The sequence below is a fragment of the Lacerta agilis genome, chromosome 15, assembly GCF_009819535.1.
Source record: "Lacerta agilis isolate rLacAgi1 chromosome 15, rLacAgi1.pri, whole genome shotgun sequence".
NCBI lineage: Eukaryota > Metazoa > Chordata > Lepidosauria > Squamata > Lacertidae > Lacerta > Lacerta agilis.
In genome coordinates this window covers 176127-193689 of record NC_046326.1, presented here as the reverse complement: position 1 = coordinate 193689, position 17563 = coordinate 176127, and the positions used below count along the sequence as shown (strand labels likewise).

The following is a 17563-nucleotide window of genomic DNA, read 5'->3' as shown; positions in this document are numbered from 1 at the left end:
CAGGAGATTGCACTGTGGGATTCTTTTCCCACTTTGCTGTTACTGACTCATTGTGAATGGATTTAGAAAACGGTTACCCTTGTACAGTACTTGTGACAATGATACTTGTGGGCAACTGAGTTGAAGCACCAGAAAATGGGGAGTTTCATTTCCTTCCAGTCAAATCTCCCCCCATTTGCTTCTCTGGGCCCCAGACACAGGCAAGAAACATCATTTAGTTGAGCAAGGCTGAAATCCTAACCCCACTTACCTTGGAGTAAGTGCCATTGAATTAATTGGATTTACTTTTGAGTAGATATAGTGAGGGTTGTGCTGTAAGTTGTTTTACATTAATAAGTTAAACAGAGTCTTGCTAGATTTCCCACAGGGGTCAACTAGATACCTCTGGGAAACCCACAAGCAGGGCACATGTTCCACACCTGGGATCCTCCAGGTGAGTGAATGAGTAGAGATCGTCATGTGTGCACTCTACAGTTGTGCATAATAATCTTTGGGTCAGAGCAAACATTATTAAATATCATTTTAGAATGATAGTTCCCCCTTTCCCCCATCATAATCATGGCTGCTGTTTTGTTTAGTAGCATTTTCACTCCATCACCTGCTGCAGTGCGCCTTTTTTTAAATCAGGTATTAATTAGACCTGGAACCAAAGATCTGACTGGCTATTTCAAATCAATGTGCTATTACTTCTCCTGTCTGCCTGCAGACTTCTCAACCTGGCCTCCTCATTCCTCAGGAGATGCCCATTTAAGCCTGATCCCTCATTCCCCAAGGTGTCTTGATTTCTGTTTCAGAAGTTGGGGCCACCCCCACTCTTTGTCAAGCAGTAGCAAGATGCCAGGGGGTTCCAGGTGTTCACCCGGGGTCTATGGTCCTTTGGAGAATTGAAGAGATGGTGGAAACTGTTGTAACTTTAACAGCTATGGTTTATTCATCTATTTCCACCTTCTGTCTGCATGGAGAGAGTCCAGATCTTACTGGTTGGTCATTTCAAGATAGATAGATAGATAGATAGATAGATAGATTATTGTCATTGTACGTAGTACAACGAAATTGAATGCCATCCCACATTTACAGCCACATATATGCATTTATACATTTACAACCACACATACACATACATACATCACAACTCCCCAAAGATCATATCATTTGGTTACAGCATTTAAAATAGTTATAGCTCTTCGATAAAAACTGCTTTTTAGTCTATTCGTTCTTGATTTAATTGTTCCAAAGGCAACCGTGCAAACAGACTATATCCAGGATGAGATGAATCCCGTAAAATGTTGTTTGCTTTTTTGAGACAACGGGAGCTATATAGTTCGTCCAAAGATGGGAGAGGATTACCGATAATCTTTTGGGCTGTGGTTATAACCTTCTGGAGCATTTTCCTGTCGGTGACTGTGCAACTGGCAAACCAAGCACAGATACAGTATGTAAGAATGCTCTCTATGGAGCCTCGATAGAAGGATACCAGCAGTCTCTCACTCAGATTGTTCTTCTTTAAAAGTCTGAGGAAATAAAGTCTCTGCTGGGCCTTCTTTACCAGAGCAATGGTATTAGCACTCCAGGTCACACCCTGCTCAATAGTAACACCCAGAAACTTGAATACAGCCACCCTCTCCACCTGGTTCCCACCAATATACAAGGACTGAATGTCCGCCTTTTTTCCTGTAGTCCACTACCGGGTCCTTGGTCTTAGCAATATTAAGGACCAGATTATTTTCTCCACAGAAAGACACTGGAGTGCAAGGCATCTCTCCCAGCCAGCCTTCAGCCAGCCTGCCCAGGATGGATCTCTCTATTTGTTCTCCCCACTTCTTCTTCCCAGCACTCCTTGCTTTCAAGACTCTCTTTTCCTGTCACTTTACACCCAGTTACTCTGACAGCCTTCCATCTGCCCAGGCCAAAGATTCCTCTCAGGTGGGCCATCAACACCTTTTGCCATCCCAGGTGAAGCTTTGGCTGGGAAAGGAAGTTTAGCTTGTATTTTTCCACTGGCCTGCAATCTTCCCTTCAGTACTCCAACTAATCAAAATCCTACCATTTATTTCTAGGGTTTATCCCTCCGCCCCCACTCCCGCAAATGCCTTTTCAGGCCCCTGCCTCCTTCTTTTATCAATGAAACTTCTTTTCTTTCCCTGGGTCCTGAACTGCCTCTCTGAAAGATAAAGAGGCTCATAGCTTTTCTGCCATCATTAAATACATTTCAATAGAGACTGTTCATTTCATTTGTAAAAATACAGTTTCAACATACCCCTTCTGATTGTTTTGTTTTGTTTTGTATTGTCCAGAGCACACAGACTTACATGATTACGATAAAAAAGAAGACGTACACAATTCACCTGCAGCAACAGTAAGTGACTCCCTATTCTTAACCCTTTGGCTTATGGGAAGGCTGTGGCTCATTAGCAGAGCATGGAGAAGGTCCCAAGTTCAGTCTCCAGTGTCTCTAGGCAGAGACCCTGTCTGAAACCCTGTAGAGCCATGGCTTGGCTTAGTGTGACATGTCAGCCAGGCCACTTACTAATCTGCACCTGATTTTGATTTGAGTAGTCCATAATGGCTAGCTCCAGAAGGTGATCAGATTGGGCCTTTTCTAGTCCACTACCACCTCAACAGGGTCACCGGTCTTATTTTGCTCAGAACTGTCCAGAAGGTCAGAGGCAGTATGAGAATTCTCAGTTTACGCACAATGCCTGCGCTAGACAAAAGCGCCCCACAAAAGATTTATTTGTTTATTTATTAGGAAGCATCTTACCCAAACTGTTCAGCAGCAAGCTCCTGGAATGGCTTACAAGGGGTTAAAAAGCGTAGTAGTAGTAGTAGTAGTAGTAGTAGTAACACAATAAAAAAAATGCCAACACTTACATAACAATGCAACTTCTCAAGAAAAGAGCATGGTAGAAAAAATTCCAGCAGTGATTAAAATGGATGAATTTAAAAGGCCTGTGGCACTGAAAGGAAAAGAGAGATGACACGGACAAGCCTCCTTAGAGAGGGGAACTGATAAGGCTGTAAGGGGTACTGAGAGAAAGGACTAAGGTTCATGTGAGATTCTGGCCCTGCCCCCAAATTCTGGAGCCAGCCTGGATTATAATTTATGCTGTTATTCCAATTTCTGTCTTTAAACACCAGCTTCCAAAATGTCATTCCACAATTCCAACATACTGTTATGCTTTAGTGTGACCTGGAAGCAGAAGTCAGGAGAGGACTATGTGGACACCAACTACTTTGATCCTTTCTTTTTCCATACAAATAATAATACATGTTTCATTGGTTTCATATAAAACAAATACAATAATAGCAATAAAGAAATAACACTCAGACTACATTGCTTATTAATTGCCAAGGACATCAGACACCCTATGGCAGTGATGGCCAAACTCAGCCCTCCAGCTCTTTTGGGACTACAATTCCCATCATCCCTGACCACTAGTCCTGTTAGCTAGGGATGATGGGAGTTGTAGTCCCAAAACAGCTGGAGGGCCAAGTTTGTCCATCACTGCCCTATGTTGTCTCTTGAGAACAACCCTTGGCTTTCTTCTATGGAAATTAATGGTTACCATTCAATCCAGTGGGAGGAATGATTGTTTGTTTGTTTATACATACCCCGCCCATCTGGCTGAGTTTCCCCAGCCACTCTGGGCGGCTCCCAATCGAGTGTTAAAAACAATACAGCATTAAATACTAAAAACTTCCCTAAACAGGGCTGTCTTCAGATGTCTTTTAAAAATAGGATAACTGCTTATTTTCTTGACATCTGATGGGAGGGCGTTCCACAGGGCAGGCGTCACTACTGAGAAGGCCCTCTGTCTGGTTCCCTGTGACCTCACTTCTCGCAATGAGGGAACCGCCAGAAGGCCCCCTCAGTGTCCGGGCTGAATGTTGGGGGTGGAGACGCTCCTTCAGTGAGGCCGTTTAGGGCTTTAAAGGTCAGCACCAACACTTTGAATTGTGCTCAGAAACCTACTGGGAGCCAATGTAGATCTCTCAGGACCGGTGTTGTGTGGTCCTGGCCGCCACTCCCAATCACCAGTCTAGCTGCTGCATTCTGGATTAATTGCAGTTTCCAGGTCACCTTCAAAGGTAGCCCCACGTAGAGCGCATTGCAGTAGTCCAAGCGGGGGATAACTAGAGCATGCACCACTCTGGCGAGACAGTCCGCGGGCAGGTAGGGTCTCAGCCTGCGTACCAGATGAAGCTGGTAGACAGCTGCCCTGGACTCAGAATTAACCTGCGCCTCCATGGACAGCTGTGAGTCCAAAATGACTCCCAGGCTGCGCAGCTGGTCCTTCAGGGGCACAGTTACCCCATTCAGGACCAGGGAGTCCCCCACACCCACCCGCCCCGTCCCCCACACCAGCCCGCCCCCTGTCCCCACAAAACAGCACTTCTTTCTTGTCAGGATTCAACCTCAATCTGTTAGCCGCATCCATCCTCCAACCGCCTCCAGACACTCACACAGGACCTTCACCTCCTTCACTGGTTCCAATTTGAAAGAGAGGAAGAGCTGGTTATCATCTGCATAGTGATGAACACCCAACCCAAACCCCCTGATGATCTCTCCCAGCGGCTGCATGTAGATGTTGAAAAGCATGGGGGAGAGGACAGAACCCTGAGGCACCCCACAAGTGAGAGCCCAGGGGTCTGAACACTCATCCCCCAACACCACTTTCTGGACATGGTCCAGGAGAAAGGAGCGGAACCACTGTATAACAGTGCCCCCAGCTCCCAACCCCTCTAGACGGTCCAGAAGGATGTTATGATCAATGGTATTAAAGGATGCTGAGAGATCCAGCAGAACTAGGAAACAACTCTCACCTTTGTCCCTAGCCCGCCGGAGATCATCGACCAGAGCAACCAAGGCGGTTTCAGTCCTATGATGAGACCTGAATCCTGATTGGAAGGGATCCAAATGGTCCGCATCCTCCAGGCATGCTTGGAGTTGTTCAGCAACTGCCCACTCAAACATCGTGCCCAAGAATGGTAGATTTGAGACTGGACAATAGTTCACCATATTGGCCAGTCTTAAGATGTTTTTTTGAGAAGCAGTTCAATGACTGTCTCTTTCAGCGGGTCTGGGAAGGCTGCCTCGCAGAGGGAAGCATTCACCACCCTGCAGAGCCCATTGCTCAGCCCTTCCCAGCTCACTTTTATTAGCCAGGATGGGCAAGGATCAAGGAGACAGGAAAAGCAAACCACTGCAAAGGGAGACAACATTGTGGTGAGAACAACCTTCCCTCCATTCCCTGACACTGTGTGATCATAGAATCATGGAATTGTTGAGTTTGAAGGAGCCCTTGGGTCATCTAGTCTAACCCCCTGCAATGCAGGAATCTCAGCTAAAACATCCATGACAGAGGGCCATTTACTCTCTGCTTAAAAACCCCCAATGAGAGAGAGCCCACAACCTCTCACTGTGATCTGGGCCTCACTTATGGGAAGCACTGCAGTAAAGAACTCTGCCTCCATCATTGTGATAGGCAATTTACTACTAGTATTTATGAATGCTGTACCTCTCCACTTAGCACTGCCAGCAAATTTCAGAAGCATCCCCTGTTTCTGTTCCTCAGCTTACTAGCTGACAAAGAAATTACAGCATCCTAGGAGATCTTCATTGGTTACCTCTTCAACCCTATGAGACTTTTCCCAGAGGGCCGTCAGTGATTCTTTTTGCAATGCCAACATAAATATCACTTTGTTGTTTTCTTCACAGAACATTTTTGCCCAATGACTTTTTGGTTTATACATACAACCAAGGAGGCTTTGTCCATCCCAATTCCCCACATATTCAGGTAAAGGTTCTTAATTGTGTTTGGATGTCATTTCAGACATTTATTGATTGATTTTAATTGTTTACACACCACTTGTCAGATATACAAAAGCAGTGTACAAAATTTTGAGGCAACACAATATTGTTATGGGTGTGTGGGATACCATGACTCTCCTAAATTCCTGCATGCCAGTTTCTGCCCCCCCCCCCCCGCCCGCCCCAAAGCAGTGTAAAATACAGGCTAACCCTTTTTTTTCCTGATGGAGAATTCCCTGGCAGAGAAGTCAATAAGAAACAAAGACTGGTAAGCAGCAAATCAGAGGCTGTGCCAGCTGCAGGGGGGGGGCGTAGTTAGCAAAGACAATGCCAGAGCTGGACATAAGAAATTACAGAATTACCTTGGGCCTGAAGCAGGGTGGATTTGATTTAAATCAAACTGATTTAAATCACGATTTAAATCACTAGTCAGTAAGGCTTGATTTAAATCACAGTTTTCTACATAAAGTCTAATTCTTGCTGTTATAACTTTAATATGCAAGTAGATGAAGATTTTTAGAATAACAACTTTTCATATTATTATTTTTATTATTTTTATCCCCAGTTTAATAGGTTAATCATTCACTTTTCTGTTGTACTTAGGAAGGAGAAAAATAATCATTACCTTAATAATTACAATTTAAATAGATTTATTAGATCCATTCCACTCCAAACAATCAGAAAAATATTGTTTCTATTCTATTCACTGAACTTCTTGAAACTTAACACTGAAGGGGTTGATTCTGTATTCATAGATTTGTAGAACAATAGGATTAAGGTCTTTTTCTCAACTCTGTTGATGTTATAACATTTTTACTGTGAAGAAGAGGCATGTGATCTCTGCTGAGTCAAATTCAGTTTTGAGAACTGCAAAAGTAAACCAAGCATCTGTGATAATATCTTGTAGGCAGAGAAACTGCCTAATAATCATACAAAAACCTCTGGAAGAACATAAATGACATTGTGAATGGATTAATGGAATTTATTTACCAAAAAAAATTAAACATATACAGCCTTATTCTACATAATTAAAAAACTAATCTTTATTTCATGATTAAATAACCTTTGGATGGTAATATATTTTCACCAAAAAGCATTTTATTTTTAAAAAATCCTATTTAAATAAAAAAAATCCGATTTTTTTCATTTTATTTTTTTTAAATCATTGATTTTTATCCACCCTGGCCTGAAGTAAGCAAACAGAAAGAAAGTGTTGGTTTTGCAAACTTGAAGGTGGCAGGGGGTGGGGAGATGCCAAAGCACAAAGTGAGTGTGGAGGAAAATCCCCTCCAGTCTGGAAGCGGCAAGCAGAAGGGAGATATGTAGAGCTATGGCTGAGGTCCCTGTAAAATCTGACACACAAGAGGTCCTCTTGGGGTGTAATGCTGGGCAGGGCCGTCTTAAAGGGATCGGCCGCCCTGGCGCGATGATCCCTCGGCGACCCCGGTGGGCCGCCTCTCCGCCCACCTCCCTCCCGCGCTGGCCGCCCCTCAGGAGGGGGGGTGGGCGAGCAGGAGATGAGGGGCTCCAGCGCCACGTCCCTCATCCCCCGAGGGGTGGCCAGCGCGGGAGGGAGGTGGGCGAGCGGGGGATGAGGAGCGTGGCGCTGGAGCGGCGCGGGACTTTGCGCGCCCTTCCCAGCGCTCCAACTGTGGCTCCCGAGGGCAGCTGGCTTGCCGCTCGCCCGCTGGCGCGCGAGCGCCCGCCCGCCCACCCTGGTATGCCAGCGGGCTCGCGGGGGTGCCCCTGGGGGGCCTGGCGCCCTGGTGCACCGCGCCACCCAGCCCCTATGATGAGACGGCCCTGATGCTGGGATTCCCACCCATCTAGAATCAGGTTGTATGCATGTGTAAATAAACCATATATCATAAAGACACCCCATTCTCCACTGTGCCTCATTCCCCAAAGGAAACACAGGTCTTGGGTTGAAGTGGTTCCAAGCTACTTATTTGTAAAAATAAAATATTATTATTTATTTAAATAAATGTATGAACCAAATAATCATAACAGACCCTCCTAAGTGGTATGCATAAGATCTTGTTCTTCCTCAAAATGATTGCATGGTGGGTTACAACAACATTTATTTTTATTTTGTTTGTTTTTTTAATTTCTATACCACTTTATACTTTTAAGAAAAATCTCAAAGCGGTTTGTTGTTGTTCAGTCATATCCGACTCTTCATGACCCCATGGACCAGAGCACGCCAGGCACCCCTATCCTCCACTGCCTCCTGCATTTTGGCCAAACTCATGCCAGTCGCTTCGAGAACACTGTCCAACCATCTCTTTTTTATATATAGAATTTATTGGTATTTCCACACAAAACAACAAATAAAAAGCATACATTCTACATATAAAAACAAACACACCATAAAATACAAATAACAATCAAATAAAACTAATACATACCTATCACCCCACAAAAACACGGGAACACACCAATCTCATTATTATAACCTTGTTTCCAATCTTACTTGGGGGACTTCCTCACGTTCTCTCTTCTGCGTTCAATTCTAATTTACTTTAGTAACTTTGTAACTATTTTAACACTCATTCACCATTATTCTTAATCTTCAACTAACATACTAACATCTTATCTTATCTCTATGAACTTATTCATAACCATAACATCTAATATATAAATCACAATCTTAACTTCTTATATACTATTTTAACCTAACATTGTATAGCTATCGCCTATTATATTCACTGATTTCACTTCAAATGTCCAACTTTTCACGTTGTTTCAAATAGTCTTTAAATTTCTTCCACTTTTCTTGCACCTTCTCCTCCCTCTGGTCTCGGAGTTTCGCGGTCAGTTCTGCGAGTTCCATATAGTCAATTAACTTCATCTGCCAATCTTCTACTGTTGGAAGCTCTTCACCTTTCCAGTTTTTAGCAATCAAAATTCTAGCAGCTGTTGTGGCATACATAAAAAACACTCTGTCTTTTCTGGGTATCTCATGGTTGGTTATGCCCAACAGGAAGGCCTCTGGTTTCTTAGTAAAAGTGTTTTTCAACACTTTTTTAAGTTCGTTGTAAATTTTCTCCCAGAAGTCCTTAACCTTTGGGCACGTCCACCACATGTGATAGAAGGTACCTTCTACTTTTTTACATTTCCAACATTCGTTACTCACTCCATGATACATCTTAGCTAATTTAACTGGCGTTAAATACCATCTATATACCATTTTCATGATATTCTCTCTTAAAACATTACATGCAGTGAATTTGATACCTTCCCTCCACAACTTCTCCCAGTCCTCTAACATAATATTATGTCCCACATCTTTTGCCCAATCAATCATTACAGATTTGACCATTTCATCTTTTGTAAGCCACTCAAGCAACAAATTGTACATTCTGGAAAGGTTTTTAGAGTTTGTTTATATGTCTTCCAGGTAAAAAACCTGCTTGATCTTTGTGGATATACCGTATTTTTTGCTCCATAAGACGCACTTTTTTCCTCCTAAAAAGTAAGGGGAAATACCTGTGCGTCTTATGGAGCGAATGGTGGTCCCTGGAGCTGAATTGCCCAGGGGCCAAAAGCAGATTGTGCTTTTTATTTTACAAAGAGAAAAGGGAGTGTTGAAAGGACCGGCTCAGCAGCTGATCAGCAGGAGATCGGGAGAGAGATAAGAGTCCCGGCTCCCTTTCAGCCCCGCCCTCCTTTGTTGAATGTGCTGCAGAGGGAGGTTGTTTGTTTCCCCAGGACATGTGACTGGCTGATTAGATTATCTGTCTGAAAACAGTAGAAATGGCTCCCTTTCCTTAAGATTTTTCAGAAATGTGAGTTAAACCCCATAAAAATGGGGCTTTTCCTCTTTGCTTTTCCCCCTTTGCAAAAGGAGCTTTGCTTTTCCCCCTTTGCAAAAAAAGCTGCAAAACCTTTAGCTGATCCTCAAAACAAAAACAAAAACAAAAAAACCCCTAGGGCTTTTCCCTTTGCAAAAAAAGCTGCAAAACTTTTAGCTGATTCTCAAAAAAGGTCTTTTGCCTTTGCAAAAACAGCAGCAAAACCTTTAGCTGATCCTCCAAAAAAAACAACCCCAAAACCCCAGGGCTTTTCCCTTTGCAAAAAAAGCTGCAAAACTTTTAGCTGATCCTCAAAAACAAAACAAAAAACAAAACAAAACAGGGCTTTTAGAGGAGGAAAACCAGAAAAATATTTTTTTTCTTGTTTCCTCCTCTAAAAATGAGGTGCACCCTATGGTCCGGAGCGTCCTATGGAGCGAAAAATACGGTAATCCTTCAGCACTCTTTTTAATCTCGTGGCCATGACATTTGCAAAAAATTTATAATCCACGTTCAAAAGCGAAATTGGTCGGTAATTCTTCATAGATGTTTTATCAGAATCTATTTTCAAAATCAGTGTGATATATGCTTCCTTTCATGAGTCAGATGCCCTACCTCCCTCCAACAGTCCATTACACACATCCTTCAACGGCTGAATCAAGCAATCTTTCAAGGACTTATAATACTTTGCAGTCAGTCCATCTGGTCCTGGGGCCTTTCCTATCTGCATGTTGTTAATTGCATCTTCCATCTCTTGAATTGAAATTGGGTGGTTGAGTATTGTTGCTTTCTCTTCTGGGACTTTGTGCAATCCATTTTTCTCCAAGAATTGTTCAATATCTTTCTCCTCTACTTTCTCTTCCTTGTACAATTGTTTGTAGAATTTTTGAAAGCACTTTCTAATCTCCTCTGGATTCTCCACGTCCTTATCCTTAACCTTTAAATTGGTGATGGTATTCAATTTCTGTCTCTTCTTTAACTGCCAAGCCAGCATTCTCCCACATTTATTCGCCGAATCGAAGGTTCTCTGCTTCATCAACTTAATTTTCCATTCAATTTCTTGATTTAAAATTTTTGCATATTGGGACTGCAAGATATTTCTTTCTTTCTGGATATGTTGGTTTTTCGGGTGCCCTCTTAATTTCTTCTCTTTCTCTTTTATTTGATCCAACAATCTTTCCTTTTCTAAATTTTGTTGCTTCCTCTTTTTAGCTTTTTCCCTTATGAGGAACCCTCTCATCACTGCCTTGCTTGCGTCCCAAACAATTCTTTTCTCCACTTCTGAATTCAAATTTATCTGAAAATACTCTCTCATCTTCTTTGCGGCTTCTTCAACAAGCTTGGTATCTCTCAGCAGTGCATCATCCATCTCATCCTCTGTCGTCCCCTTCTCTTGTGCCCTCCATCTTTCCCAACACCAGGGTCTTTTCTAGGGAGTCTTCTCTTCTCATGAGGTGGCCAAAGTACTGGAGCCTCAACTTCAGGATCTGTCCTTCCAGTGAGCACTCAGAGCTGATTTCTTTAAGGATGGATAAGTTTGATCTTTTTGCAGTCCATGGGACTCTGACGAGTCTCCTCCAGCACCATAATTCAAAAGCATCAATTCTTCGGTGATCAGTCTTCTTTATGGTCCAGCTCTCACTTCCATACATTACTACTGAGAAAACCATAGCTTTAACTATACGGACCTTTGTCGGCAAGGTGATGTCTCTGCTTTTTAAGATGCTGTCTAGGTTTGTCATTGCTTTTCGCCCAAGAAGCAGGCGTCTTCTAATTTCATGACTGCTGTCACCATCTGCAGTGATCATGGAACCCAAGAAAGTAAAATCTCTCACTGTTGCCATTTCTTCCCCTTCAATTTGCCAGGAGGTGATGGGACCAGTGGCCGTGATCTTAGTTTTTTTGATGTTGAGCTTCAGACCATATTTTATGCTCTCCTCTTTCACCGTCATTAAAAGGTTATTTAATTCCTCCTCACTTTCTGCCATCAAGGTTGTGTCATCAGCATATCTGAGGTTGTTGATATTTCTTCCGGCAACCTTAATTCCGGCTTGGGATTCATCCAGTCCAGCCTTTCACATGATGAATTCTGCATATAAATTAAATAAGCAGGGAGACAATATACAGTCTTGTCATACTCCTTTCCTGATTTTGAACCAAACTGTAGCTTCTTGTCCTACATAGAGGTTTCTCAGGAGACAGATGAGGTGATCAGGCACTCCCATTTCTTTAAGAACTTGCCATAGTTTGCTGTGGTCGACACAGTCAAATGCTTTTGCGTAGTCAATGAAGCAGAAGTAGATGTTTTTCTGGAACTCTCTAGCTTTCTCCATAATCCAGCACATGTTCGCAATTTGGTCTCTGATTCCTCTGCCCCTTCGAAATCCAGCTTGCACTTCTGGGAGTTCTCAGTCCACATACTGCTTAAGCCTGCCTTGTAGAATTTTAAGCATAACCTTGCTAGCGGTATTTGTGCGGTAGTTGGAGCATTTTTTGGCACTGCCCTTCTTTGGGATTGGGATGTAGACTGATCTTCTCCAGTCCTCTGGCCACTGCTGCATTTTGCAAACTTGCTGGCATATTGAGTGTAGCACCTTAACAGCATCATCCTTTAAAATTTTAAATAAATCACTTCCACTGGCCTTGTTATTAGCAGTGCTTTCTAAGGCCCATTTGACTTCACTCTCCAGGATGTCTGGCTCAAGGTCAGCAACCACACTACCTAGGGTGTACGAGACCTCCATATCTTTCTGGTATAATTCCCCTGTGTATTATTGCCACCTCTTCTTGATGTCTCCTGTTTCTGTTAGGTCCTTCCCACTTTTGTCCTTTATTATGGTAATCTTTGGACGAAATGTTCCTTTCATATCTCCAATTTTCTTGATCAGATCTCTGGTTTTCCCATTCTGTTGTTTTCCTCTATTTCTTTGCATTGCTCATTTAAGAAGGTCCTCTTGTCCCTCCTTGCTATTTTTTGGAAATCTGCATTCAGTTTCCTGTATCTTTCACAATCTCCCTCGCATTTTGCTTGCCTTCTCTCCCCCGCTATTTGTAAGGCCTCATTGGACAGCCACTTTGCTTTCTTGCATTTCCTTTTCATTGGGATGGTTTTCGTTGCTGCCTCCTGTATAATGTTACGAGCCTCCATCCATAGTTCTTCAGGCTCTCTATCCACCAAATCCAAATCCTTAAACCTGTTCCTCACTTCCACTGTGTATTCATAAGGGATTTAGTGGTTTTTCCTACTTTCTTCAGTTTAAGCTGGAATTTTGCTATAAGAAGCTGATGATCTGAGCCACAGTCAGTTCCAGGTCTGTTAGGCATGGTGGGAGAGGATATTGAGAGAAAGGATGTGAAGGTATTTCTGTACGCAACTACAGGTGCTAGAACTTTGTTAGCGCAAGTCTGGAAACAGCAACAGACCCCTACTATAGAGGAATGGTGGCAAAAAATGGTGGGGTATATGGAAATAGCGAAATTGACTGCTAGAATATGGCAATCAGGAAGTGAAGCATTTGAAAATGAATGGGGAAAATTTATGCTATATTTGGATAGGATGTGTGGAATTTGAACTGTGGAATAAGACTCATGGCTGAACATATAATTCTTTATTGGAGATATAAAATTTATAAGGCAAAAAAGACAATATGAAGATTACAAATTAAAGACATAATTTAGATTACAAGATAGAAACAATAAAGAAGTAGAAAACTGCATGAACTAATTAAGAAGAAGAATAAAACAGAGGAAGAAGGGGGGAAGCAGGGGGATGAGGGAGGAGGTGGGAGGGGTGGGATAGAGGGATTAATTGTTGGTGGATTTGTATGGTAAAGTAATGTATGAAGGTTTGTGGTATGTAAAATAGAAGGAGAAGTTGTAATTTCAATGGTGAATTCAAAGTATAAAATGTAATGTAATAGTAATGTATAAGATTTGTTTTATGCAAGAAACCAATAAAAAAATTATGAATTAAAAAAAAAGGAACCTGGAATGCAAGAACCATTGGGGCTGGGGAGTGTGGGCCCTGCCCCCTAGGCCAGGTGGAAAGGGCCTTGCGGGGAGCGGCCTTCACACAGCCGGGCAATGTTCCTCCGATCTCATGAGGAGCCTCTTCAGTGGGGCTGGGGAGTGTGGGCCCTGCCCCCTAGGCCAGGTGGAAAGGGCCTTGTGGGGAGCAGCCTTCACACAGCCGTGCAATGTTCCTCCGGTCTCATGAGGAGCCTCATGTTAAGCAGCACAAAATAGTCATAGAAATATTAAAGCATCTAAAATTCAGAATTCAGTTTTGTATATAACATCACGATGCCTGGTCCGGAAAGCTAACCACTGTTGGTGCTCAGGAGGAAAAGTGTTCCACAACCAGGGGCAGGGAGGTGGGGTTTCCGTTGAGAAAGCCTTGTTAAAAGTTTTGGTAGCTCAGTTACATATGGCAATGGTACCACCAAAAGGACCTCCTAGGCAGATCTCAGATCTTGGGTGGGATGGTATATTTTTACAAGGAGAGGTGCTCCATCAGGTAACTTGGCTTAAGGCTTTATGTGTCAAAATAAGCACCTTGAAGTAGGCCTGAAAACTTATGGAGAGCTAGGAAGCTATGCTGGTGAAAAGCGTTCTTCTGTATGTCCAGGCCCAGTTAGTAACCTAGTTGCTCTGTTATGTATTCGCTGCACTTTTTGGACCATCTTCCAAAGCAGTCCCACATACCATGCACTGCAATGGGTCCTAAAGGGGCCATCCAGAGTTCTGGAGTATGTTGTCAGCAATATACTGATGGCACACAGCTCTGCTTCTCCTTTAAATCTGCAGATGAGGCAGGGGAAGTGCTGGACTGTTGTCTTGCCTCAGTAATGGACTGGATGAGAGCCAACAAACTGAAGCTCAATCCAGATAAGACGGAGGCACCTTTAGTGGGTGGTTCCCTAGAGCGGATGGCTGGGAGGTTGTCTGCTCTCGATGGGGTTACTACACTTGCTCTGAAGGAGTTGGCACGCAGCTTGGGGGTGCTTCTGGATCCATTGCTGCCACTTAAGGCTCAAGTGGCCTCGGCTGCATTGAGTGCTCAGCTGCACCCCTTTCCTGACAGGCATAGCCTAACTTCTGCAAACTATCCTCTGGTAACCTTTAGCTTAGATTATTGCAACCCATCATTATATGTGGGGTTGCCTCTGAAGATGGTTCGGAATCTTCAGTTGGTGCAGAATTCAGCAGGTAAAGGTAAAGTAAGAGACACAGGTGGTGATGTGGTCTAAACCACTGAGCCTCTTGGGCTTGCTGATCGGAAGGTTGGCAGTTTGAATCCCCACAACAGGGTGAACTCCCACTGATCTGACCCAGTTCCTGCTAACCTAGCAGTTCAAAAGCACACCAGTGCAAGTAGATACATAGGTACCAATGTGGCAGGAAAATAAATGGCGTTTCTGTGTGCTCTGGCTTCTGTCATGGTGTTTCTGTTGTGCCAGTAGCAGTTTAGTCATGCTGGCAATATGACCCGGAAAGCTGTCTGCAGACAAACGCCGGCTCCCTCGGCCTGAAGCAAGATGAGCGGCACACCCCATAGTCGCCATCCAGGGGTCTTTGACCTTTACCTAGAGGGCAGCAACCTGAGAATGGCCGGGGTGGCTCCCTGCTTATGGAATGCTCTCCCAGGGAGGCTCACCTGGCAGCTTTGTTACATATTTTTAGCTGCCAGGCAAGAACATATTCCTCTTCTCCCAGGCCTTTGGCTGATTAAACAATCTATGGCCTTTTAAATGGTGGGTGGTGGTTATTGTTTTTGTTTGTTACCACAATATCTATTTTTGTGTTTTTACATTGAAAACTGCCCCGTGATCCTTGGATGAATGGGAGTGTACACATGTTATAGATAATAATAATTCACATGAAAAGCACAAATAACTGTGGCAAGGCTCTCTCTTTCTAAGACAAGCTGTCACTGGCACATTGACCTGAACGGATGGAAGCGGGTTAGAAGCACAATTCAGGGGGAATTGAAACTGTGGGCAGGAGGGTGAGGGTTAAAAACTGCATGTAAGGCTAGTTAGTAGAGAATTTCAATTGTGTAAATGCTGCATCAATTGCTTTTTTCTAATTTTAAAAAATATCTTTAGGGCGAATGCTTCTATCAAGGATACATACAAGGGTTCCCAAACTCTGTTGCAATACTCAGCACCTGTTATGGGCTCAGGTAAGAGATTTAAACAGCCTAAATCAATTATCTGTCAAGCCTAGCAGCAACCTGTCCCTGGCATAATCCAGGCACCAGGTGTTTCATAAAAGTACATGCAGTACATGTCCTGTCTCTCCCATCCCCATAATTGTGCTTCACACTCCTGACTTTGGTGAGTGGAAGTTCACAGCAGCCCAAGATATTTACTCTTCTCTGAGCAGTGGAAAGTTCCCAGGTGTGGTGCCTACCCAGGTTTGGTCTCCTTTGGAAGTAAATCACTGGATACTTACTTGTGTTTTGTAATATTTGAGCTTATTTACAAACATGCAGGTTGAGCATAAGTGGAGGCCCTGCTTAAGCATTCCAGTAGACAGCCAAATACCCCTGTCCCTGTATGAGGTATCCAGAGGAGATGGCCTGTACCCTAAGATACTGTGTGCCCAACACAGGGCTAGCAGACTTCAGGGATTGGCAGTCCTTATGCCAGCCTTTTGCTTCTCTATAATGTCTTCTTGGAATAATTTGGGGGTTATCCACATTTATCTTTCCTCTGTTCTTTCCTGACAGAGCCCACAATTTAAAGCTCTGTGTCTGAGCACCTGTTTTTAGCTTTGCATTCCCTGTGAAAACACACTCTTTAAAGCTCAACTGGAGCAAATGTCAGTCTGGAAAACCCAAATGGATGTTTGCACTGATTCAGCTTTAACCCCAAATGCTTGGGGTGGGCAGGAAACTGCTCTGACATGGAGCATTAAAGTGGTGGACCCTGGACCTCTGCCTGAAAGTGTGGGACCAAAGATAGGTGTGGCTAAGCCCTTAGTTTTCAAAGGAAGAGAGAGGGTCAGCATCATCGAAGGGTAGCCAAGGGGAAAGGGTGGAGCAGGATGTGTTCAAGGGGCTGAGAGTGTTCAAGGTGAGACAAAAGTCATGGGCAGGATTTTATTGGGACATGAGCACAGAGACGTGGAAGTGAGGTGAAAGATAAGGAATGGGAGTTTGTTTGGGAGCGATCAGGTAGCCACTGTGTGTGAGGTGGGGTATCGTGTGCTCAGAGCGAAAAGGGAGTAATGAAAGACATTCTTAGCATCCGACAACGGGTTTGAGGTTAATTAAGCTCACTTTTGCTATAGTCTCATTGAACCTTGGCTAGTAGTACTTTCTATTTTTTCCAGAGGGCTGTTGCAGTTTGAGAATGTCAGCTATGGAATTGAGCATTTGAAATCCTCAGCTAATTTTGAGCACCTGATTTATCAGATAAACAACAAAAACCTCCAGAGTCCACTTAGGAGAGAAGATTTGCCATCTACAGAAAGACAACTAGGGAGTGAGGGCATGCCTTATAAGCTGCTCTCAGATACTGTGGTAAGTGCTATGAGGTTTCTTTCATACTTAAACTGGCCTTTAGGAGTAATTACCCTTGATATTCATTTTTTATTTGGAGTCCACCCTGAGAACTCGGGTTAGTAGGCTTACAATACAGATGCAATGCAAGAAAATAAAATAGACAATAGCTACTAGGGTAGAAAAAGGTGTGCTGTATTTGCCTTTGTATGCTCATTGCATAACTTACCTGCACTGGATGTCTGTGCACAGGATATGGAGAATAAATTTTTAAAAAATTAAAAAGGAAAGGAATAGCATCGGTTGCTGGTGTGCGTGCGTGCATGTGCCAGGTGGGGGGGGGGAGGGTGCATGCGCACTGGGTGGAGGGATGCCAGCCCTCAGTGCTGATGCCGCCAGAATGATTCCATCCCCAATGGAGCAAAGTGGGGCCATCCTGAGCCGCCTGCC

At 43.6% G+C, this 17563-nt stretch overlaps 2 protein-coding genes across 3 annotated transcripts in view; both read left to right on the top strand.

Annotated features, from left to right (window-relative positions):
• ADAM9 (ADAM metallopeptidase domain 9) overlaps positions 1 to 2317 on the top strand; it is a 99348-nt gene extending 97031 nt beyond the window's left edge. Inside the window, exon 22 of the mRNA XM_033171315.1 lies at positions 2295 to 2317. The gene's annotated coding sequence lies outside the window, so the exon portion shown is untranslated. The remainder of the gene's footprint in view (positions 1 to 2294) is intronic.
• A 17-nt stretch (positions 2318 to 2334) lies between these two features.
• Positions 2335 to 17563, top strand: part of LOC117059649 (disintegrin and metalloproteinase domain-containing protein 32-like) — an 85638-nt gene continuing 70409 nt past the window's right edge. The window contains exons 1-3 of one of the 2 annotated variants that reach the window (XM_033171317.1): positions 2335 to 2356; positions 15714 to 15790; positions 17027 to 17134. In XM_033171317.1, coding sequence (XP_033027208.1) covers positions 15719 to 15790; positions 17027 to 17134 — 180 coding nt within the window. In that variant the 5' untranslated portion in view covers positions 2335 to 2356; positions 15714 to 15718. Of the gene's footprint in view, positions 2357 to 5771; positions 5799 to 15713; positions 15791 to 17026; positions 17135 to 17563 lie in introns of those variants that run through there. The other variant, XM_033171316.1, reaches the window with a different exon arrangement.